Below are 26,703 nucleotides of genomic sequence, written 5' to 3' on the forward strand. Positions count from 1 at the left end.
TTAATCACCACGAATGGGTGTAATGCAATTTTCTATAAATAACAGTTAATTTTCTGCTATCTTTAGTTTAAAATCTAACTATCAATATAAGAATGTGTAAGGGTATTTCGCCCCCCCTCTGAAACCTTGAAGTGGGGGCAAACGGGGTAAAGAAAGTGCTGTATAATCAATTTTTAGATAATAAAACTGCATAAATAGCACCATTTTCCACCTTGAAATACAAATTTTCCCGGGGAGGACCCCCGGACCCCCGCTTCAATAGGGTGGGATCGATGATTCTTTATAAAAAGGTATATTGCCCCCCTTTGGAAATTTAGTTGTTGTGCCCCTGCTCACGGGCACCTCTTCAAGGCGAGGATTGTGTGCAGTATGACCAGTGTATCGAGTTTCCTTTAATTTTTATTTTAAAAAAAAACTTACAGTCACTATATTCGCTAGGAGTATATCTTTAGAACTTCAACGTTTACGCGTAGAAATTTAAGTAATGATTTTGCTTGAGGAAAAGAGTAGGTACCAAACATTGTATGAGTGGATTTTTATTTAATGGTTTTAATATGTATAATATTTCGTAGAACTTAGAATTATTATTTCAAATTACTAATTAATCTTCATTGAGGTTTACATAATATTCGGTAATCCTCCAAATTATAAATTTTTCCAAAATTCAGGAACTTATCAAATTGTAGTCTAACACACGATGGCTATGACTCAACAAAAGTTTCCTGACAGATTAGCATGGATACCTTATTCTCTAGAACAAATTGTTTAGCCAATCAGAATCTGCATTATAAAATTACATGAATTTTAGAACAATCTAAAAATATAATATGCAAGTCATTTTTCAGGCAGAAAATTATGTTTTTAACAATATGCACAGAAAGAAACGTCTGTAAGAAATGATATACCTGTGACTTATTTAATTAATTTACAATTTTAAAACATGATTTTGCTAATTACGAAGCTTACTTACTACTGGTTGTTAAGAAAATTTTGAAAATCTTAAGATTCAGTACATGAGTAAGATGTTAGGTTGAAACATAAAAATTTACCTAAACAAAGTCGTAGAGAGAAAACGTGAAAATGAAAATTAGAATTTTTGAATAAGTATTGAAGCTTGAATGTGTATGTATTCTCATATAGTCACATGAATTAAGAGGTGGTGGATGACGAGCTATTCGTATCTCTTCAATCCTTCACAGTTGTCCATGTGGAATGCGGTGTATGTATTCATAATACAATATAAGGTAGTTGCTGTAACTGTATGAAACTCGTATTTATTTTAGACATATACTTTTATTGCACACAATTCCATGTAATATCCTTACACAAATAAATGAACACAACATATGAAAATACTAATATTTTGTTCAGTAATTACATGATTTATACCTACGGCAGGGCCCCCACATGGCCGGTGCTACCGTTACTATGGCAACGGGGCCCATGGGTCTAGGGGGCCTGCGAAGGAAAGAAAAAACTTAAAACAAAAAAGTAGACAATTTTAAATAAATCATAAAAAACTATTAAACAGTAAAGGCCTAAATTTAGTTACCAATGAAATATTACACCAGAGTAATATTATTCGGAATATGCTGTGCATACAGAACGTGTCTGAGTCTACAACTGTGAGTAACAAAACCACCACCAAATTGACGTGACGACATGTTGACAGTGCAGAACACTCACTCTCATTTATTTGCCATTATTCAAAACCAATTTACGTTGACAATCGAAACACTGACTTAAAACTAGTTTTAATGTGTTTTAAAAATAATTATGAAAAGGTTTAAAAATATATATACAATTAAAACAATATACATAAAGGAAAAAACATATTTTTATCTGTTAGAAAAAAAAGGGGGGGGGGGCACAGAATGATGTGAGGGGTCTGACCTACGGTGGTCTTATTGCCGTGGAAATGGTGGACACTATTGATTAGGTAGAACAATGAAATGTTGCAGAAGTGAATAAGTAGGGACCTGAAAAATTTGCGGGTTCAATGACCTCTAGCATGAACTCCATAGTTCTACGTACACCCATTCAAATGCCACCCACTCATTGGCTGCTGTCTTGTGAGACGTCCCAACGTAGCAGTCTGTGATTTGACGCTGCTTTAGTTGAGTTTTTCTCATTGGCCCAGAGTCATCCAGGCGAGTTGTGAGCCAATACCAGAGGCTGCACTGAGGTATATCTATTTGAATTCTAGCCTATCGGGAAATGAATTCGCGAATTTTTCCGGTCTCTAGTAATGAATAGAGACCGGAAAAAATTCGCGGGTTCAATGACCTCCAGGATAGACTCCGCTATCCTCTACACACCCGGGCAAATGCCAACTGTTCATTGGCTGCTGACTTGTGAGTCGTCTCGACTGGGGTGGCCTGTGATTCGACACTTCCATGAGTGAGGGTCTCTAATTGGCCCTCATCACTCCATATTAACAGCGAACCAACGGCAGAAGCAGCATGAAGTTATAATTATTTGAATTGTAGCATTTCACGAAATGAAATCCGCGAAGTTTTCAGGTGTCTAGTAATGAATGAGAGAGCCGGCAGGGAGCTCAGAGGGTGGAGTTGCGGCAGGGCCGGCCGGGACCCGGCGACATCTGCAGCAGCACCAGCAGGTACGAGGTGGAGGCAACGGCCACGGAGCCGAGCAGGCGCGCATCCAGCCTGAAGACCCCGCCGGCGGTGAAGACCCAGGCCTCGCCGCGCGCCAGCTGCCGCAGCAGCCTCAGCTGCTCCCTGGCCGCCGCGCCCAGCCGGGGGCACAGCAGCAGGTCCTGCACGGAGCCCCGGGTGACGGCGAGCTGCGCGCCGACTCCCGCGCACGCCCACACGGCGGCCGCCGCCTGCCCCGAGTACAGCGAGAACCACGCGGCCGAGCTGACCACGGACCACCACACGGGGGCTCCCCCGCCCGCGGTCAGCGCCCCGGAGATGCAGAAGAAGGCGGTGAACACCACCATTGCGAAGACGGTCGCGAGCAGGAACAGCAGCGACGTCCCGAAAGCGTCGTTCGCGAGCGCAGCCATTTTTGCACACCTTCCTGAAGAGGGCCGTCAAACGAGATAGTTCTGCCTCCAAGTTGTTTCCTCGCGGACGCGGTGTCTCTTGCCTGTGTGACGTCAGGCCCCGCAGGTGGAGCAGCAGGTCGACGCAAGACTGAGAGAGTCGCTCCGTCGTCGCCGCAGACATGTCAGGACGGGCCTCGCCCGTCCTCTCCTCCCAGCTGTCCACCACCTGGTGGAACTCCTCGTTCAGCAGCTCGAGTCGACGGCGAATCTGAAGGACCAGGTTGACGTAGTCAAGTGTCATTGTTAGAAATATGAACTGTACCACGAGGAAACACCAACTCGACAGCTCGCGTTGTAAAGTATAATTTCTCCACTCGTCGAAAACGAAAAAGAGAACAACGGAGGTTAGCACCGTTGCGATGACAGCTGGGAAACGTTTGGAACCCTTTCCCCCTTCAAGGGGAGTTGCCAACACGTCTTCGACCTCCAAGGACAGCTTTATAATGTCCTGTCGGGTCCTCCAGTTCGCGCGACTCGCGACCAAGCACGCCATGCAGGAGACGTAGTTCACCGCCGGCTCGGCAACCATCAGAGCGTAGCTGTCGCGGAAGTGCGACGCGATGCAGCTGGTGTGATGCACGCCTACTGCCGCAGTCATGGCCGTGACCAGGATGTTCCAGACGGTGGCTGGCAGAGACCTGCGGAACTGCGCGGTCGTCCCTGCAGGGTCCCTCCTGATGTCCACGGTGTGGGTCTCGAGACCGAACAACCTGCAGAGCACGCGCAGAATCCTCGGAGTTGGGTGTGGGTCACTCATCTTCACCTAAAACAAAATAATTACTCCTTTTGATAAACATAAGAAATACCATAGAATGGGGATACTTGCAATGGTGGGGTAACTTGCAATAAAACTACAGGTAAATATATTTTGTGTGTTGCGTGTTGGCTACCATGATTCATTTCAATGTGTAATTGTTTCTATTGCCATTTGTTTACAAATCTCTGTTGCATCTTGTACATGTTGTTTTAGGCGGTACTTATTGTTTTGTGCATTTGTTTTTCATAAATGAATATTATTATTTAAAATCTGCGAAAAGTAACATCTGGAAACTTCCTGTAGAAGTTCTTAGAAGTACACATCTAAAGACATTGTAAGGTATGTATGGCTTTAATGTAGTGTCAAGAAGTGTATCCTAGAATAATACCATGCAATGATAATTCGTTTACTGTCAGTTGGCTTGCAACCATTAAAACCAAAAATACAACCTTCACACAAGGGCGTAGGAACCGGGGGGGACAGGGGGGACATGTCCCCCTGAACGTTTTGGGCGGAGGGGACTGTCCTCCCCCCCAACTTTCTAGACCATGATATTTTTATTTTATAATATTATTCTGCCCAACTTTATTTGTAATTTCTTCACTCTCAAATTTTATCTTAAGGAAACAATAATAATTTTAACTTCGATGTATCCACTGGTTAGATACAAAAACTGCTTAAAAAGTGCTATTTTGCACTTTCAAAATCAAAATTTTCCGGTGGAGGACCCCCGGACCCCCCGTCTTAGTAAGAGGGGAATGGGTTTACATGACATCAAAATCATTATTTGTCCCCCCCCCCCCCCCCCCCCCCAACTTAATGAACACAGCTACGCCAATGCCTTCACATATGTTTTTCTGTAATTATTACATACCTACCAGCTTCATATTAGTTCCCCTGTTAGTTTAACTTCGGAATGTTGCCATTTCATGTAGGTAACTGTAAAGGCTAAGTAAATATTTTTTTTTTTTTTTGTGTTTTAGGTTATGGCCAGAAAACACAAGAAAGTTCCAGGACATCGTAGTTATGCCAATTTCTCGAAGGAAAATCTTTTAGCTGCAATAGAAGATGTAAAAACTAAAGGCCTTTCATACAGACAAGCTGGTGAAAAGTATGAAATCACTGGATCAACGATCTACAGGGTGTTCAAAAAGAAGCACCCCAAAAGTTATGGAAGACCTGCAGTGTTGACAGAAGATGAAGAACGTAAGCTGGTTCATGGGATTTCAATGGCGAGTGATTGGGGGTTTCCATTTGACAAGTTGGATATTTGTTTACTTGTAAAAAGCTTTTTAGATAATGAGGGGCGAACTAACCTAGATTTAAAAAAAATATATGCCAGGTAGAGATTGGTATCTTTCTTTTATAGGAAGGCACAAGAAAGTTCTGTCGCCACGATTTTGTCAGAACATTACGAGAGCAAGGGCTGGTGTTAGCAGAGAAGTTCTAGAGAAATATTTTGCTAACTTACAGATCTCTTTGCATGGAGTAAAACCAAACATGATCGTCAATTACGACGAAACCAATATGACATATGATCCACAAAGAGCAAAGGTGGTGGTTAGACGGGGGGCAAAGTACCCAGAACGTGTTATGGATCACTCCAAAGTTAGCGTTTCTGTGATGTTCTCAGGAACAGCATCAGGCATTGTATTACCACCCATGATTGTTTACAAGTCTGAGCACCTGTATGATACATGGATGGAGAACGGACCAAAGGGTTCAATATACGGGTGCTCCAAAAGTGGGTGGTTTGATGGTCACCTATTTCAGAAATGGTTTTGCAATATAGCATTGCCCTATTTCCGATCTTGCGATAAAGGAGATGGAAATTCTCCAAAAGTCTTGATTGGGGACAATCTTACTAGCCATCTGTCCATGCCAGTCATTGAAGAATGCAGGAAACATAACATTAAATTTGTTTTGCTGCCACCAAACAGCACACATATTTGTCAGCCTCTCGATGTAGACTTTTTTCGTCCTCTGAAAATTAAGTGGCGACAAACTCTTGCAGAGTTCAAAGCAAAGTACAAGGGGACAATACCAAAAAATTTATTTCCCAGATATTTGAATGCAACACTGGAAAAACTGGAAAATGCTTCGCAAAATTTATGCTCGGGGTTCAGAGCAACTGGCTTGTATCCATTCAATCCGCAACAAGTTTTAAATAAACGTCCAGCTGAGAATGAAGTTTCCTCTGCCAACTCAACAGCAGATGGCTCTTGGTCTGAAGCATTCATTGGGGTTCTGCGAGAAGCTCGATTTGGCCAGTCGTCAGCCCCTCGAGTTCGCAAGAGAAGGGTTGTTAATGTTGATCCTGGTCTAAGTGTAAATGGAAGTTTAGAAGATACCAGCATTGACCAGGACCCTTCTTCAACTTCAGCTCCTTCAACTACAGCTTCTTCAACTTCAGCTCCTACAACTTCAGCTCCTACAACTTCAGCTCCTACAACTTCAGCTCCTACAACTTCAACTCCATATGCTAAGGCTAGAACATGGTCAAAGTTTTCATCAGAATCTGTGGATTTTGAAATGACAGATGTGCATCAGAATGCAGAAAGTGAACATGAGACTGCGAACTTCTGTCTTATCAATTCGTGACTTTTTATTGGTGAAGTTAATGTATGATAGCAGATCAAATAATGCAGTTCAAAGGTTCTTTGTTGCTAAAGTCCTAGAAAAGAATGAATCTGTTGTTTATTGTTCTTTTCTCCGTAAACGTGCTAAGGCCTCAAAAGTATTTTTCTTCCCATCAGTGGAAGATAACTTTAATGTGATGAAAGAAAACATTGTGAGAATATTGAGAGAACCAAGAGTAGTACGAGGGCGACATATATTTACAGAGTATTTTACTGAACAGATTCAATGAACTCACCTGATTCATAACATGCATTGTTAAATTTTTTTTTTATGGGGTTACTGATCAGTTTCATGTGACATTTGGTTTCTATTTTATTGCATTTTTACTTAAATATAGTATTTAAATATTCCAACTGTTGCAAGTAACTCCACCTAAGTGTTAACTTGCATTTCCTAAATGATTTAGTAAGTGTTGCAAGTTACCCCACTGATGGGGTTACTTGCAACAGTTATATTTTGTCGTTATACGTGAAAACTATTTTGGGTAAAATAATTTTGTGCATATCATTGTATTCTACATGCATATATTATGTACCATGTCTATATTTATCCCATTAACATGAGTCTGGTATAGTGTAACGTATTGTTGAATTCATTCTCTGTTGCAAATATCCCCATTCTACGGGTACATATTTACTTAAAAATAAAAACTGGATTTATATTTGTTGATACTCCAATAAAATACTGCCGACGAAAAAAAAATTAAACTCTTAACTTATTCTTTATTTAATGCAGTTCTTTGGACATAAGCCATTTCAGTTTTGAACTGTTTTGTCATGGGAAATCTCAGAAAATGGGGGAAAAATTCACAGAAAACAATACTGAATCAGCTGATGTCACAAAAACGGAACCAACTATGAAACTAAACAGAGGCGCACCCAGGAATTTTTTTCGGGGGGTGTTTTAAGTTTGTTTGTTTTTTTTTATGAAGGAACACCGGTTTCAAAAATAAAGAGGGGGGTCCGGGGGTTCTCTTCCGGGAAAATTTGGATTTCTAGGTGAAAATTTGTGCTATTTAATGAGTTTTTGTATCTAATTATTGACTATACTGCTGGTAGAAAAAAGAATTTTTAGTGCGGTACTAAATTTTGTTTTACACAAGGATAAAACAAAGATACCTTTATCAAACCCAGGGTCTCGTCCGCTCAAAATCAGTATTATTTTAATACCATGAGAATCATAGCATGCATTAAAATCCACATTCTGTGCAACTTAAATCACTGGCAATGATGGTTTGATTTTTACTGCATTCACACACACAAATTAAGTTCACTCTACGAGTAAAAACAAAGGGTATAAAATTCACACATATGTCTAGTTAAAACTGCAGAAATACAGTCCAAAATTATGCAAAAATTGAGATAAACGCAGCGCACAAACAATTCTTAGTTTTTATATAACACAAACTAATTTGTAAAAAAATTTAAGTAATTCATGGTAGCAGACTACAAATGTAATACTACAATAACACTGATCGGCGATCTCCAATCTTTACTACTGAAGGCCCGAAGCCAAAGGAAAGGAAAAATATATATTGAAATGAAGTAACTACAATTTTTACACTATGCGTTAAAGTTCGTACATTACACACTTTAAAGGTAATATATTATAAATCTTTTACTGGTTATAGTAATTTTGGAAGTCTCTAATTTTCAGGAATACTCTTTTTTGGTCTAAATCTAATCTAGTATAATACATAGCAAAGTAAATAATTAATACACAGCATCAGTAAAAGAATTGTGTCACTGCATTTGAAGGAATTATGAAAATCGACTTGTTCTAATGTTCCGTCTGTCCTTCCAGGAAACGAAAGCCTCATATTTAACAATGCTGCATCCGTTCTGTCAAATACAGTTGATGATACATATTGCAGACATGCAAAATGAAATGTTCGTGGTACACTATTAAAAAATACTACTAAACAACTATTATTCACGACAAGGCAATATGATTGGTTTGAACTATCAAGCAAGTCTCGTACGTCGAAACTCGAATGATTTCATTTATTCCATTCCAAGTATTCCGTCTGCTGCTATAATCTACTGTTAAAGCATGGCTCCATATATCAACTAGCCCCCCCACCCCAGGTTATCGGCGGGCGACGCTCTTGGGCACGGGTGAGTTGGGGACTGAGTTCTGTACTGACAGACCTTTCCTGGACAATGTGCGCAGGGCAACAGTTGTTTACTCATCGCAAGATACTTGTGAAGACATGCACGCAATCATTGGGTCGTGCCTGCACTGTGGTAGGAATTATTCATCTAGAAATGCGAATTAATGTTTTTGTATTGCACAGTAATGTATGCTCTCTGGCGACTAGAGCCACGTGATATCACAAGTGCCTCTGTCCAACCTATATTCCTGCCACGGATCTACCCATCATCATGAACTGCAGGTTTACTGTTTCATGTAAGTTGTCCATGTTTTGACGATTCTCTTCCTAGAAAGACGTCCACCCTCTCCATTGTAGTGGTAGTGGTGCTTAATCCTAATACTTCCCGGCTTCTTGAAGAAGAAAAAAAAAAAAAACAGGGTCTGTGCTCTCATGTTTGTGTTTACAGGCACTTTTCTCGGAAGATAAACATAAAAAAATGGACAATTACTTGAAATACAGTATAGTAGCTGACACACAAATGAGAAATCTATCAATTCCCTGCAAGCCGCTTACCTTCATGTTAGCCTCATAACTAGTTCCTGGCTTTGGTCGTTTGGAGTAGTTCAGTAAATTAAAACCATGCTTACGTTTAGACATTCTGATACCGCACTCACTATCAACATCAGTTCTAAAACTCGCGAAGAAGAACACTGCCCAGTTCCCACAATATTCGATAGTGTTACACGGTAGCCGAAAACAGACTGAGTAAGAGAAAATGAAAACGCATCGACTAACAGAGCGAGGGATAACGACTAGGGGAGGGGGTGCCGGTTAGAGATTGCTAGGTGCGGCAGGGGTAAGCATAGTAGTCTGGCGACACCATAATGTATACGCTGACGTGAAAACATCTCACAAAGTTTGGTAGATTCAGCGCTGCCCATAGACCATCGTACCTATTTTGCTGGGACTGGAAATGTTTTAATTTTTTCCATTCTAGATTTTATCTTCACATTTTCGGAGGGGGTTTAAACCCCATAACCCCCCCCCCCCCCCCCTGGGTGCGCCACTGAAACTAAACAAGTATTATGGACAACATAACGTCGACGGCACGGTCAAAAAAACTTTAACATATAAATATCATACAGCACAAGAATTCCGTTGAAGGAACTGAGTCATGGAAAAATTAATGCAACAACACAGACGAACACAGAGAGCTAACAACGACGAGACAGATTAATGCAGGCAGACAACAAACCTGGACAATGCATGAAACACATAAACACAGCAATGAAGATAAGCAAGTACTTTGGGCTACACCAAGAACTGGCTGGTTTCTCGTGTCGCCACCGGACAAGTTTCTAGGGAACTGGAGTTTTCTTGATGAAACTTTTACGAGAGAGAAATAGTGCATTATTAAGGGGCCTGCCTCGTCAGGGGTGTATCTGTGTTATATAGTGTGGTTGATTTTCACCTTCTAATAGTGTTATTGGTAATGACTTAAGCTGCGAGAGTTTTTTTTTTTAATTTGTTTTGGCACTAAAGTATCAGACTTGAATAGTTTCTGTAAAGAAATAACATAGCTTCCGAACGACCTGTAAGAGAGAAACATTGAGATAATGTCACATTAAAATCGTGACTTCTTTGCACCTGATAACATTGACATAAAGCTCGATATCAAAGCATTCGCTCGTTTATTTATTTTTTAGTGCAGCCAGAACCGGCTGCACTTTACAAATAAGTACAAAAATAAAAACAAACAGACATAAACATTAAAATGGAAAAACATAATATAAAGATAAACGCAATTATATTAAAGTATTCTGTTTAGAATAATGTTTTATTTTTAGTTATAAACCTAGGGACTGAAATTCGCGTTTTCAATGACCTCTAGGATAGACTCAACGACCATCTATGTACTCGACTAGTTACACTAACTCATTGGCTACTGACTAGTGACACATCATAACTGGAATTATTTTGGTTCGATACTTCTTTCGTTGAGGTTTTTCCATTGGCTCATTGTCTTTCAGATAAACTGTGGCCCAAATACTGAAGCAGCATAAAGACAAACGTATTTGGATTATAGTTTGTTGCGAAATGAATCCGCGATTTTTTAATGTCTCTACCTTATAAGGAGGAGCATGTACTTTTAGAGAAAATTATTGGAGACTGTAGAGTTGTCTGGTTTCGTGATTCGTTGAGTTTCTTTCAGTTACAAGTTTACTGTTGGCACACCAATCACAGCCATTCAGTGCGGAAGCTAACACGTCCTGAGTGGCCCGGCCAAACAAGGCAATAGCTTCAGTTGCAGACGGCCGCCAATCACAAAGAAGAAACCGCTGGCATGGGCATACCTTGTTGCAGTCTAATAGAGTACGTTCTTCCAAGTTATATCCCCCCTTCCCGAACGAATACAACCTGTTTGTAACTACTGTAGGCTTTCAATAAAGTGTCTAGTTTTTAGTAGCAGGATACATTTGGAGAAACCCGTTAGTACATACAAATCCGATGGTTGTATATCTTTTTTTAATGAAAATACTCAAGTTTGTAAATCTCCTGGGAGCAACCCTTTTGTTAGGTTACAAAACTCAACCTGCAGATATTCCACTCTACGAGGCTGGGATAGTTACTGCAAATAACTTTTTCCACTGTATTAGAAATCACAGTAATTTACAAAAAAAAAAAAAATCTCGTAGCATTACAATCTACTGCTTGGAAACTGTATTCCAAAAGCATTTTTTGTATGAGTACAAAAAAAGCTTTTTCTGTGTAAGGGCATTGTTTACCTGGCTTCAGAAAAAAAAACCTTGTGATTTGAAAACTGCGAAGATGATTATCAGAGTTGTGTCTGTTTACGAAATACTTTTAAGAATACGCTGTTGCAAAGGCGTGGTTCTGCTTCCGAAGTTTCATATTGAAACTGTTTTTTTTTTTTTTTTTTCGGAAGAAAGAAAATGGCTGAAATTCGTGTTTTCGGAACATTATTTTTAGGCGTGAATCTCCACGGTAGAGATTATTGAAAGCACTTAAAGGACGTGCATTACGCCTTTATCTCAATTTCTCCGCCATATAATGTTATATGGTCACCGCTCAGATCTGATAGTTGTCGTGTGCACTGGGAGAAGACTGCGCGCCAGTCCAGAGAAGACACCGCGCTAGAAGCACCAGTCAGTCCCGCCTCACTGACACACACACGCCCCTGACTAAGCCCTGGTGGGGAAAAAAAATTGGTTGTCTGTGTGCCGTTAATTAGTAATTTCGACACGATATATTTTAAATTTTTATTATGATTTTAAATTTTTTTTGTGTGGAAATTTTATTTGCTCTACTTTAGTGTGATTTTACTTTGTTAGTCTGGTGTACTCCTCTGAGTTAAACTTTGTCTCAGTGCTCTGAAGCCCCTTTCCCATCGGCGTATCGGATATTTTGCTGGCCTAATCCCTGACTGGCAGACAGCTTTTCATTTCCCCTGCCTTCAGTCACGCCTCAAGCCTGTAATATTGTGACGGGGCTCCGTCAGACGTCCCGCGTACACCTATACACATAACAATAAATAACCTATAACATTTGGGGGGTGGTAGCTGTTGGTAAGCATGGTACTCGAGATCAAGTCTTCTCCCTATACAGGAAGTGTAGGGTATAATTTATGTACTGAAAAGAAACATGATTAGTTCATTCAAGCACAGATTTTATTCACTAGGATAAAAAAAAACAATAATAATCAACCAAATATTTGATTAACAAATTAATAATAAATCATTTTACAATGGGATGGGATTAACGAATAAATAAATACATTAAATACACATTAAAGTGACGTCAGCCGGCAAACAATTATCTCTACAACATGGCGGTTCTCTCGTAGTCACAGCTACGCGGAAGGATAGTATACTTCCCAGTTACCACTACCTGCATGCTTATAACCAGACGTCGATTTTTCCCAAAACCAAATAATAAATAATAGAGGTGGAATACTACATTATTACTTAAAAGATTAAGACGAAGATCGTCCAAGAAATGATTGTGGCGAACGAGCCATGGCCAACCACTTACCCTTCTGACTTGTGGCGAAGCAAAGTTGTTTCAAACCGACGTGGACTCGGCTTCCAGAGAGGTCCCCAGGCAAAAAGCCTCGGCCCCTCCCTGGAAGGAGGTTTTAACTACAAAACTAGGCCATGCCGGAAAAACAAAAAAAAAACACACGAACACCGGAAAACTTATCCACAAGGCAACTCGCGGTCCCCTCCCTTCCCACAAGGAAAAAAATGAAAAACAAGTGAAGTCAGCTATTCCTTCCGCGCAGGCGCGCACGAGTTTCCCCCTCTCCCTCTTGCGCTGCTCGATTGTTATTTTTCCGTCTACGTTTCCAAACTCGGACGCAAGATGGCATCACTAATCAGGACAGAGTCCTCGAAACGCGTACTCAAAAGCCTCGCGCGACAAACAAGAGACTAGCGTAGCGTAGCAGGTTTTTCTGGAACGGCGTGTTGCAACCTCTCAGCGGGCCCTGGCCAGCAACCCGCGAGAATTAGCTAACCACGCAGCTTCGCAAAAGCCCGCGGTGCCTGTAAACTAATGTCGCAGCAACCTATATTCCCATACCCGCGTGTCGAAATCAACCGGCCGAGCCTGGAAACGTGCACGTACACCAACACGTAAACCTGACGAGAAACAAAATTACAATAAAATTTAAGAAAAAAAAGTAATGAAATTTTCAGACCGTGACATTACCCCGGTCTACAAGGGCTTGTGCCCCACAAGCCATAAAAATTCCTAACAATGAATAAGACCAAGGGGCAAAAATTTATAAGTTAAATGCCTACTCGACCAAGACAGCGCACGAAGGTTAGGTTTTACCACAACAATTACATTCAAAGTCTAAACTGAAAAAGTTAAACCAATACAAAATACAAAATAGCCCAGGAAACAATTCTTTCCTGTAAGAATCGATGGTGGCTGGCACATCGTAAAACTACTCGTACGACATACAACTAGGAGAGGCATGAACCGTGGACAGATCAGCCCTAGTTGAAGCTGGAGAGAAGAGTCCTTGAAGTGTGATCTGCAGCTCACACCCAGGATCCAGCCTTCAGAGCAGTTCTGCCCTCAGCCTGCCTTCCTCGCAGCATGTCATCGGGGATGTCTCCCCAGTGAAACTGAACAAAAATTTCAACACCAGTATCAAAATCTCACCAAAGAACATACACGACACTGTCAAGCCTATTTAAACAAGTTAATAAGGGGGGGGGGGGGTATTCTTAACATCATATCAAAACATTATGTTAATACAAGGTTGATAACAAAAAAAGAAAAGTTAATTATTCCATTAAGTAAAGCTGTGAAGTGACCCTATTGAATAATTAGCAAACAATGTTCACATTTTATAAAGTGACTGATTAACACAAAAAGATCCACCCTACATTTACTCTTTATCAGTTCCATAAACAGCATAACTAACCAAGGATGAGTCCAGGGGCATGTTATTCTCCAACAACAACAACAAAGATGATCATAAATATGTCAATAAAATGAAACAAACACAGCTAAAGTAAAATGGGAGCTTGGCCTCCAAGAAAAACAAAGGAATGGACTATACAAGTCAGGAAAACAAAGGATAAACATCAGGAAAGGAACCTGAAATGTCCATAGGATTAGGTGAAGTCCAAGATCTTCATAACACGCCTCTGCAGCTACTAGCTACAGAACAGAAAAAAAAAAATAGCATTGTCACTGGTTGGCCGAGAGTAACTGATTTCTTCGTTCGGCCCAAGTCGACGAAAACGAGCCCCACGCTGATCCGTTTCTTCATTCTTTTTAGACAGAAAGTTCGCATACACACAGCAACCAATTTGGGAAGGGGCTTCCACCGTATAACTCCTCATGAGTTATAAGCAGCCCACCACACAACAGGGGAGGAAACAGTAGTCCATCTCCCACACAAGTTCAATGGCTGCACAACACATGGTCCTCAGTCAGGAGGACATACATGGCGAAGGAAAGTTCTTCACATAACTTACGTAACGTAATCGTTGAAGTCTCTGGATGTGTTACATCGATGCACTGTCTCTTCTTCAAGAAAGAAAAAGAAAACATAAACACTTGTTGCTAACAACTCTGCCTCACTTGAGTCTGTGGAAAAAGGAATTACACTGTCTTCAGAGGCACGAGTGCACACAGGTTCGGACAGGGGAGGGGATAGACCAGGAACAAGGTATCCCTACCCAGGTTAAATCAAAGGCGAGCGTAGACAAATAAATTAAAAAAAAAAAATTAACCCTAGATTAATAATTGCTTGGACCCCTAGATTCATCCTCGATTGTCGTCTCTTTTTTTTTTTTTTAAGCAAAAAGTAAAACCTCTGAACTGAACAGTTAATTACAAAAACATTATAAATCCTAACCACAAAAGTGTTTAACAACTATGTGCCCTTGATGGGGAAAACAAATCAAACATAAACATCAGTTCTATAAAATTAATCACACAGGGTGAGGTAGACATGAAATTCCTCACCTGACTCACTAACCAACTTAGATTTTAATCGACAGTTCTCAGAAAATTGATCACGTAAGTTAAAGGTTTCACTTGTAGTTGCAACATCAGTCTGTACAGTAGGTGAGATTTCCTCAGTTTTCCGTAATTTCCACTTGAGTGACAACCATTTCCATAGCAGAAAAAGAATCATACACATTATGACACCAAGTATAAATACAGTTATGCTTATCTCCATTGTTAACATGACATTTTCATTTTTCACTAAAAGCTGATACGCGGGGGAAGGTACCAATCCCCACTAGATAAGGGTTTCTTACAACAATTAGTAATAAAGTACCACCAATCACAAATAAAGAAATACTTTGTAAATGTTTTAACAAAAAGCTTACAACTTCCACCGGGTCTCGCAGCTGTAATTCGTCGGGCCTCGTAAAAGAACGTGAAACGACCAAATTCAAGTGAGGAATAACAGAAGGCCAATCCTCGTCTAAACAATCTTCTAATGAAGGAAAAACTGTGTGTGAAGATGCTGTTAAAGGTAAAATCTTTAATTTTTTTAATTTTGACCAAGCAGCTGGAATCACATGAATCATTTGGAATTTAGCTTTAGAAAGAAAATCACACGGATAAAGTTCATTAATTTTAAGCTCATCATTCATGTACAGGCGACAATCGCAAGGGACCTCAATGTCCACAGCGCCAGGTCGATCTGCAGCCGCTAAAAACAAGGTTTGGTTCTTATTCACTAAACATTGCACTTCTAGTTTACCAACAGGGTTAGTTAGAAAATACCGTTCAGGACCAGCTTGCGTAATCATGAGGTGGGTTCCCGAATGGCATCTGTAAGCACACAGTTCACCAAGTTTCTCTGCAGTCACTCCCTGAAACAAAGCTTTAGGACATAGAGAACTTCCCATGGCATCACCTGAAAATCTGGGCACAAAACATAAACTGTCTTCGAAGGGACGACAATCCAACAAATTTCTACCCTGAATGGTCACCAGTTGCTCATTATTTACGGCTAAAAAGTTTGGCTCGTGCTCCAAGTGGCAAGTGTTATTTTTCCAGCGGAAAGGTACCGCAACAAACTGAAATAATTTCCAATTGGAATTAACATGAACAATAGGTATCTTAAGTTTGACATACAAGTTCTCCTGATAAATGTGACAGCGACAAATAGGTAAATGAAAATACTTTTGTACTTGGTCAACACTAATAGTTAAACGATTCTAAACAAAGATGGGTATAGATTAACTATTTGAAAAGTCTTAAAAAAAAAATTATTAAACATCCCCACAGCCACAAACCTCAATACCTAAACTAAATAATTTTACAAATAATCTCATCAATCAAAATTGAAATTATTCTGACGATCTGACCTCTGGCACCTGGTTCAAAAATGACTCCGACCTGAAATCGATGACTATCAACATGCTTCTAACTTTTTCAAAACAACAAAAGCCGATAGATGCCTAACATCCACCTCCTGTGGACACACATTGTGGGACTCTAACCCAACAACAACAAAAGAAAATTCTCAGTGGCAGGATTGGCTCGACCAATCCTCCCTGTGGTGCCAATTCCCTGGCCCACCACGTCTACCCAGTCACAACCAGGGCCTCCATGCCCTCACGCTACAGCCCATTCCTCCAGGGTCTGTATTACATTACTCTCTATAGCTTCCTAAAATGGCATCATCAACAAATAAATTTCATCAACACAGTAACTACTCAATCGAACCAGGGCCATAGCCAAAATCAACAAAAATTATGTCTGTTATTTTTAACCATTATTTACTATTTAACTTGCTATTTTAATAAAACAAATTCCTGAATCAACATCATAAAATTAGACTGCCCAAGAAAAAAAATACTTTTCTTTATTCACTTAAAATCTGCCTGTTATTAATAAACCATGAAAGCTGAAATAAAAATTGCATTAAACATCCTAGACAAAAATTAAAAAAAAATTAATGAACCTGATAAGAAAAATAAAAATACTTTCACCTTAACATCTGCTATGCTGTAGGCAGCAAGCAGCTGGTTGGTCTCGTCTGGTGAAAACAGCAACACCTCGAAACAACAGCTACTGGTGGTGCCATCAGATTCACTCTGATGTGCAGCCAGCAACCCCATGCTCAGTCTTCTTAGTCATGAAGCCAGTCCCAGGTCACCACTGAACTGATTACTGTAACACTACTTTCACAAAACCGATAAGAATCAATCACAAACAAAACAACTCATTAAAAAAAAATTTCTCTGTATCACAAATCTAAATACAAATTTTCGTGTAAAAAAATAAATACTTTGAACTGTTATCTCTTGTGTCAATAAATGTATAAGGGGCACTGTAAAAAAAACTTATTTAAATTTTAATTATGTTGAGAGAACAAATTAAAACATTACATTCCAAGTATGATAAACAAAATAAATTCAAAAATACTCAATCATAACTGTCCCCACTCACTTAATTATTTAACTTCATTACTTAAAACACTTTACTCAGAAAACCAATTTTAAAAAAAATTAACTCACTTCCATTATCCTTAACACAATAAACTTTCTCATAAATTAATTCAATAAAATTTATTTTAATACGTAGGCAGGTACACTAACTCACTCTCCAACAATGATTCACATTTCACTACTTCCTAACTTTAAGAACAATTCCTTAACTTAACCCAGGGAATTTACCTCCAGAGCAACCAAAAATTTCGCTGTAGTGCCTATCTCCTATAGGCCCACTACACAACAGGGGACTCTAACCCCACAAACCAAATTAATTGAAGTGGTACCCTTATCCCGTACGGGATAGCCACTTCCGGTACTACCATGGGGAACTCCTGCCCCAACTACTAACAACACAGGGTTCTCCCGACCCTTAACCAGTAGCCAGCCCATCTTCTATGGGTCTGCGCTACCGTCCCTACTCTCCCAGGGACACCTCAAATTGTCCCAGCTCATCTCCTATGGCTGGACAATCACAACAACTCTCTCATCTCAAAAACTGTTCCCCTGGAGTTCATTCCCTTAACCTACACAAATAAACAAACCTCACACTATTCTCAGAGCTAATCCCTTCTAATGTGTACCTCCTATAATTCGAAAAGAAAAGTTAAAAAAAAAAAAATTCTTATTATCAAAACAAAAATAATTATAATGACACATAAATAAATACTTTAAAATTAAGTTAACTCAAAAAAAAAAAAACTTAGACGGTGTGGTGTAGTCAATGACGCACATAAAATTAATGATTAAAAAAAAATAACTGTGAAACTCTTATCTGTCTGACGTCCAGCCGGCCGGTAAACACCGGGCCGGAACGATTCTTGCCGCGCCGTGCCGCGCCGTGCCGAGCCGTGTCGCGCCAGGCCGGAAACCGCTCAAGGTCAGCGCACAGCTGACCGTCGCGCCGCTCGTCACCGCTCCACGACACATGACTTTCCACGTCCGCAACAAGCACTGTCTATAACATTACTTAACACAAGTTTTAACATCGTTCCTAAACCAAAAACTCCACACAAACTCTTAGATTCTTAACCGAAATTTAATTATGATAATTTTCAAAATTAATTAATTAATCATTAAACTGGCATTAGAATTTACGTAATTAAAACTTAATAAAACCTGATAGGTGACCTGAACGACCCGATGACTGACTGACTGACTCACTGACTTAACTTAACTAAACCAAAAACTTTTTATCCATTAAATTTAAACAGAACAACAGTAACATTACTAATAAAAATACGTGAAGCACAACGCAACACGTCCGCCGCGTGCTCCCACACGACCCTGCTTGCACTGCTCTATAATAAAACATTATTAAATTCGGAAGAACAAGAGAAGAGAGAGAAAAAAATAAAGCACAAACGACCCTACAAGAGACTATTAATCGGCGCCTCACACCACTTGTGACGGGGCTCCGTCAGACGTCCCGCGTACACCTATACACATAACAATAAATAACCTATAACATTTGGGGGGTGGTAGCTGTTGGTAAGCATGGTACTCGAGATCAAGTCTTCTCCCTATACAGGAAGTGTAGGGTATAATTTATGTACTGAAAAGAAACATGATTAGTTCATTCAAGCACAGATTTTATTCACTAGGATAAAAAAAAACAATAATAATCAACCAAATATTTGATTAACAAATTAATAATAAATCATTTTACAATGGGATGGGATTAACGAATAAATAAATACATTAAATACACATTAAAGTGACGTCAGCCGGCAAACAATTATCTCTACAACATGGCGGTTCTCTCGTCGTCACAGCTACGCGGAAGGATAGTATACTTCCCAGTTACCACTACCTGCATGCTTATAACCAGACGTCGATTTTTCCCAAAACCAAATAATAAATAATAGAGGTGGAATACTACATTATTACTTAAAAGATTAAGACGAAGATCGTCCAAGAAATGATTGTGGCGAACGAGCCATGGCCAACCACTTACCCTTCTGACTTGTGGCGAAGCAAAGTTGTTTCAAACCGACGTGGACTCGGCTTCCAGAGAGGTCCCCAGGCAAAAAGCCTCGGCCCCTCCCTGGAAGGAGGTTTTAACTACAAAACTAGGCCATGCCGGAAAAACAAAAAAAAACACACGAACACCGGAAAACTTATCCACAAGGCAACTCGCGGTCCCCTCCCTTCCCACAAGGAAAAAAATGAAAAACAAGTGAAGTCAGCTATTCCTTCCGCGCAGGCGCGCACGAGTTTCCCCCTCTCCCTCTTGCGCTGCTCGATTGTTATTTTTCCGTCTACGTTTCCAAACTCGGACGCAAGATGGCATCACTAATCAGGACAGAGTCCTCGAAACGCGTACTCAAAAGCCTCGCGCGACAAACAAGAGACTAGTGTAGCGTAGCAGGTTTTTCTGGAACGGCGTGTTGCAACCTCTCAGCGGGCCCTGGCCAGCAACCCGCGAGAATTAGCTAACCACGCAGCTTCGCAAAAGCCCGCGGTGCCTGTAAACTAATGTCGCAGCAACCTATATTCCCATACCCGCGTGTCGAAATCAACCGGCCGAGCCTGGAAACGTGCACGTACACCAACACGTAAACCTGACGAGAAACAAAATTACAATAAAATTTAAGAAAAAAAAGTAATGAAATTTTCAGACCGTGACAATATCATTTCTCTTCGAGACCCAAACTGCATAGACAAGCCTGTAGCTTGCAGGCGACCAGTTCTCAGAGACGAGCTGAGTTTGGCCTTTTTCATCACGTATTAGTGTTAAGTTCGCTCCTCTGCAGGCACGACGGGACGTAGATTCCCAGCAGCGTTGCATTTTACCCTCACCCCCCCCCCCCCCTTCCCAGTTCCAAGTAAGACCAATGACCGGTCGTAACCCCCTGGGCAACCGTGACCATCCTCAAGGTCTCCTCGCAAAAACGAGTGCGCCAAAACTGATCGCAAGCGCTACCTAGCGACCAAGTCGCGAACTTCTCCGCTAGCCTACCCTCTAGGGCGCCAGAGAGCAGCACCTGCTTTCCCTTGAGTTATATGGACGCCGTGGGCGAGTCGATTGTTTTCAACTCAGACCCCTCCGACAGAGTTCTCTACTGTCGCCTAGTGATGCCAACTTCAAAACTCCTGCCAGAGTTTTTTTTCGCCCGCATTCGGGCAAGTTCGGAATCTTTAGGCGGCCCAGACCCCCTCCACCTGTAAGAGCCGGCGCCCCTTTTAATTACGAGACGCGGTTTGCCGCGACACAGATCAGCGCGCGTCACGTTTGCAGACAGATCTCCGGCGAGCTCAGAAGACTCTGGAAGACTTCATCCGACCGCTAGCGACTATGTAATCGTCCTAAATAAGGGATGATATCCCTCAACTAAATTCAAGTAGATTAGTCTGTCTGCATAGTGTTAGTAATTTTTTTGTTTTGAAATTTTCCTTTTTAATTTTTTTAACTATGAAGAAATCATCCGCGCCCAGCCGCGCAAATCGCGAGCTACGGACCATGGCTGACTCTGCGATGGCAGCTTGAAGGCAACTCCCCTGTTTTGTCAGGGGTTCGACCTCCCAGCGATGCACATATTCAGCTAGATTCGAGATCCAGCAACTACTGGTGGACGAATTGTCCACCAGTTGTTTTTCGGCAGTCCGAGATCCATCCATTATAAGAAGCAGCTTTCTTCCATTCTACGGTTCGGCATTTTTAACTCCACACCTAGAAGACTCGGGTGATATGGTTTCTATTTCTATTCCCCCACATTTTAAAGACAAACCAGCGATAAGTGACTATCCACTTAATCCACTGATATGGTAAACTAATCAGCGACAAATTTAATGTAGTAGAACATTGTAAGTTGTAATAATGTATCAATACAATGTACTTTGTTTTAAATAATCGTGGGCCGGCCCCTTTTCGTTTTTCTTTTGTTTTGTTTTTTAAATCTTTGAAACTTGTTAAAACCTTTTGTATGTAAAGTAATGGAAACAAGATAATTCATCAGGGCAAATAAAACAGGGAAACTATAGATCAAGTTAATCGTGTAGTTTTTATTTATTGATTTTAACGATCCACCAACTTCCTCCTTGCTTGTTACAGGAAGTTCCTAAATTTTGTTTGTTCCCCACCTCGTGCCGCCTCTGGTAAATCAATTTATTTAACTTATTTTTTTTTATCCCGCAAGTTTCCAAGGCTCTTTTTAATTAATTCAATTTTGAGGCACGAGGGGAGTTACATCTGTAAAGTCGGTTTACGGACGATAGTTTAACGTGACAACGTCATAACAAAACATTGATGAAACGATTGCATACTTTATGAATAAAATGGAATCATTTTTATTTTAATAATAAAAGAGTAAATACTTGAAATTATACTAGTAATCAGATTTTTAAAATGCATGAATAATTAACCTTTATCGCCGAAATTGTTGTTGTAATGAGCAATGAAAACCACATTAACTTTTCACTTCACTTTATAAACAGTCGAGTGGAAGAGAGATAGGTGCGGCGCAAGCGTACAATGAGCGTAGCGGGACACAGCGTAACGGGACAATGTGCGTAACGGGACACTTTTTCGTGCGTGCAGCCGGCGTTCATCGATTTATTAGATGTTGTCACGTCAAAACACGATCGTCGCTTCGCTGACAGACGCAGCACCGCCGCCGCGACTCACCAGCCGGGGAGATGCGCTACGAGCTCCGCCCGACCGCGCACCAGACGTCCAGTCCATGTCTGCCTGGCGGGACGAACCACACGTCGCGACGTACCTACTTACCGATCGCGAGCACGCACGATCCATCGATCACCTTCGCGCCGTTTCTGCGTCCACACAACAGACTGTCACTGCCGACGTCCAATTTAGTGTCAACGACGTGACTACGGGACCGCGAGGCCGCTGAATTATTAATTTCCATTACGCCCTCTGTGCCGACGGTTTCCCTGATTGCCGCGCGAGGGAGGCGTCGAACAGGAGTCGTTACGTCGTCCGGCGGGGAGGAACATCTTGTAGACCCGCGTGGCGAATGTTTGTTTTTGCCAACATATTACAATTCCTGTGGAATCTGCACAGAAAAAAAAAAAGGGTTTGTCTGTAAAGTCGGTTTACGGACGATAATCTTACGTGATAACTATAGAGACCTGAAAAAACTCGCGGATTCATTTCGTGTTATGCTAGAATTCAAATAGCTTTACCTAAGTGCTGCTTCTGCCATTGTAGATAGCACAGACACAGTTAATTAACACACGCACGTGAACTGTAATAGTGCTTCCAAAATTTAGTTTTTGCGCCAAATCCGAACAATACTGCGTGTCGCCTCTTTACCTTATCGAAGTATTCTCTTGCGAGGCACTTCCTTCCGTACCAGCTGGAGGTACGGCCCCATCCATGCCAACCCAGGCACGGACTGCCTGGCGCTGTGTCGAAGCATTATACACCTCTGCCCGCGGCGTAATTCCACCGCACGTGCGTCGGCGGCGACTCGCAGTCCATCGCTCCCCGAGGCTCACAGCTCACTCCCCACTCCCGCACTATGGGGCTGGTGACGTCAGACCGGGAAGCGACGATACCGCGCCCAGTAGCCGGCCATAGAACCAATATCGATGTACAGTATTAAAGAAACTGAATCAAACCAAAACAATGAATAATAAATAAAAGAATTATTCATAAAAATTAAACAATTAAAAATACTGCGACTTAGTTTTAAAGATTAAAACGGTAATTTAAAATTGAAATAATTGAGAAAAATCAGAATAGCCAAAATAAAATATAAATAATAATTGTGGCCTGGTGGCCACAACAACCCCTAACAAAAAAAACTTTGGTAGATAAATTAGCTAAAGATAAACGCCAAATTGATAAGTGAGACAAACATTACGTTTACAAATTTAGTAACTAAAAATATGTTTTGCTTAGCTCAAAAGATACCTAGAAAAAAATATGCAAATAGGAAACGTTAAGATTAAGAAAAATATAAAAGATTAGAAAACCTTAACATCACAAAGCACATAGAAGATATGACTAGATAGCACTACAAATAACTGCATATTAGCAGGTAAATCTTAAAAGCTAAGACAAAAAAAAATCCAAATTTTAGTACATCAGTCCAAAAACATGATATTAGCAAAAATTGAAATGGTGTAGTCCAACAGTTAGGATCGATAAATTAACTTGGACACTTCGATCCAACAAGACGTACTCAAAAATAAATCAGGAATTTAGGTCCCGCCTTACAAATTTCTTTATGTGGCTTAAATGGGCCCCTTTTTTAAATCTTATTAGGCCTTTCGACGTCTTGCAACAGAGCGGTTACAGGTCCCAAAAACTTTTATGATCTTGAAAGGTCCATCATAATCATATTCTAACTTCGCAGTTTTGTACATAGCTTTATTACTTAGTACAAATTGCTTACATAAAACTTCATCTCCTATCTTAAATTCATCATTCACCCGTCCTTTGTTATAATATATACTTATTTTATTTTTAGCTTTTTTGCAAATTATCAGCTGCTTCGCCCCACATTTTTTCCCTGCAGACGAGGACTTTGAGTACTCAAACATTTCGGATGCAAACCCCAGCAGTTAAGTAAAGGATGCGGTACGTTTCTCCCCAAAAATATTTCTGACGGCGTAAATTACACAGTCATATTGAAAGCCAAATTTAAAATATGGATGATACTATCCAACTTAAAACGATGATTGCGTTGTAGAAAAATAGTAAGACCGATCTTGATATTTTTGTTCATTCTTTCGACTAAATTAGGATTCGGGTAATAAGGACTGGTAGTGATATGTTTGATACCCCAATGGAGGCATATGACTTAAAAATTTTTACTAGTAAAATAAGTGGCATTGTCCGACACAATCTGTCCCGGGCTACCAAACATGCTCCACACCTTACTTTCCAAAGCTTTTATAATATTTTCACTTTTCATACTACGCAAAGGAAGAAATAAACAAAATTTTGAAAAAAAAAAAAAACCATCCACCAAGGGTGAGCAAACAACTATTACCAGCTAGGGATCTTGGCAAAAAACCGCTGGTAGCGGGGTATATACCTTGTTTCAGTCTAATAGGCGTTCAGATATCAATCCCTGATTCCAGGACTGTGAAAATCGTGTCCATCTGTGACGTGTGTGTTTTTCAATGTTTGTTTTGGCGAGTGACAATTTCGATTGACTATTTCGATGGATGGAGCCAGTGGCGTAGCCAGGATTTGTGTATGGGGGGTGTTAAGAAGCATCCCCCCTCCGTATTAAAGCGGGTGGTCCGGGGGTCCTCCCCCGGGAGAATTTGGATTTTAAGGTGTAAAATAGTGCTATTTTAGCAGTTTTCGGTTCTTAAATTTAAATATTGTAATGGTAAATTTTTTATTAATTTTAATATGAAATTTGTTTGAGTGGTGAACAAGAAATTAATTAAAGATTTGGTGCTAAGGGGGGGGGGGGGGTTCAACCCCTAAACCCCACACCCCCCTGGCTACGCCCCTGGATGGAGCCACATAGGTCTCTACTGCGCAGCACGCTCCTCATCGCTAGTCCACGCACGTCACGTCACGTCACGTCACGTCACGTCAGTTGGGCCCGCCCGTCTGTCACGCTCCGCGGAGCGACACGCGCGCATCCTGGCGGCGGCCGGCCGAACCACGCCGCAGTCTCTCCTCTGCTGCACGGGCGCGCGGGAGTTCTCTCCCCCCTTCGCTTTGGGCGTCCTTGTACTGGAAAACATTTTTTTTAAAAACCCATTTAGAAAACGAACAAACAGGGCTACCACCGCAGCCAAGTAGTAGGCTTCTGTTGGTCGCACGTAGCAACGTAAACGGAAGAGCTGCAGCCAAGTAATCGGCTTCTAGACGTAAACGGGAGAGCTCAGCACTGCCGAGTTAATCCGCAAGGGTCCATCTCCGTTTACGTGTCACATATATGACGGGCCTTAGACCTGGCTTATAAACTACGCAAGAACGTAAGATGCAAACTATTGAACAACCTCATTTTAGAGTACCTGTTTATGAACTACGCAAGGTGCAATAGCTGGGGACCGGAAAGATTCGTCGGTCCAGTGTACTCTGGGAAAGACTCTTTAAGACCTCTGTAGACACGGTGGCAAATACCACCGTTCATTGGCTGCCGACTTGTGAGACGTCAACAGGGTAGCTTGTGATTGGTTGCTTCTTTTGTTTAGTGTTTGTAATTGGATCAGTGACCTCCAGATTAACTGTGAACCAACAGCAGAAGCAGCATAAGTAGAGACCGGAAAAATTCGCGAATTCATTTCGCGATAGGCTAATATACAAATAGTTTTACCTCAGTGCGGCCTCTGCTATTGGCTCACAATTCACCTGGATGACTCTGGGCCAATGAGAAACGCCCAACCAAAGCTTTATCCCCACCACACTACACAACGACAACGTGAAACACAACACACAATAATAAAAACAAAAACACAAAAAACACATAAAACACATACAAATAAACACATACAACATAAAAAAACATACAACACAAAACACATAAATCACAAACACATAAAAACATATAATACATTAAACACAATAACATAACACACAAAAAACATTAAAGACAACAAAAACAAAAGACAATAAACACAATACACAACACTAGAAACACCAACACATAATACATAAAACACAGTAAAACATAAAAAACAGAACAATTAAACAAAAAACACACAAAACACACATAAAACACAACACAAATAACACACAAAACATACAAACACAATTCACAAAACACATAACACAAAACAAACAACACAAAACGCCAAACACACGCCACAATACACAAAACAAACACACACCACATCCAACACCACAGCAAAGACCACACATCACATTATACATCAGTCCCCACACCACATCACAACACCAAACACTCACCACACCCCACACCAAATTCACTACATACACCCCACACACTACACATCAGACAAAACAATACTCATATCAACATAACACTAAAAACACCAACACACAACACATAAAAACACAACACATAAAATATGCAACTCATAAAACAAACAACACTTAAAACACATAACACAAATCCAAAATGCAAAACACTTCAGAAAAAACACACCACAAAAACACAACACTAAACACACCACACAACACAAAACACATACAAAAACACACATAAATAACAAAAGACATAAAACACATATAATACAAACA

General features: G+C 40.7%; 2 protein-coding genes and 1 long non-coding RNA gene across 3 annotated transcripts; 1 reads left to right on the plus strand and 2 right to left on the minus strand.

Annotated features, from left to right (window-relative positions):
• Positions 1–2,557: 2,557 nt before the first annotated feature.
• LOC134535408 (putative gustatory receptor 28b) lies at positions 2,558–3,314 on the minus strand. Its single transcript, XM_063374481.1, has 2 exons — positions 3,115–3,314; positions 2,558–3,041 (listed from the first exon to the last, which is right to left on the minus strand). The coding sequence occupies exons 1-2, from the start codon at positions 3,312–3,314 to the stop codon at positions 2,558–2,560; spliced, it is 684 nt and encodes a 227-aa protein (XP_063230551.1).
• LOC134535233 (jerky protein homolog-like) lies at positions 3,070–17,026 on the plus strand. The gene is made up of 2 exons (XM_063374298.1): positions 3,070–4,169; positions 4,814–17,026. The coding sequence occupies exon 2, from the start codon at positions 5,166–5,168 to the stop codon at positions 6,429–6,431; it is 1,266 nt and encodes a 421-aa protein (XP_063230368.1). The 5' UTR covers positions 3,070–4,169; positions 4,814–5,165; the 3' UTR covers positions 6,432–17,026.
• Positions 12,237–20,331, minus strand: LOC134535235 (uncharacterized). The gene is made up of 2 exons (XR_010075594.1): positions 17,070–20,331; positions 12,237–13,721 (listed from the first exon to the last, which is right to left on the minus strand). It is a non-coding gene; the product is annotated as an uncharacterized LOC134535235 (long non-coding RNA).
• Between the last annotated feature and the right edge of the window lie 6,372 nt (positions 20,332–26,703).

The sequence above is a fragment of the Bacillus rossius genome, chromosome 8 (genome assembly GCF_032445375.1).
Source record: "Bacillus rossius redtenbacheri isolate Brsri chromosome 8, Brsri_v3, whole genome shotgun sequence".
In the NCBI taxonomy this organism is placed as follows: domain Eukaryota; kingdom Metazoa; phylum Arthropoda; class Insecta; order Phasmatodea; family Bacillidae; genus Bacillus; species Bacillus rossius.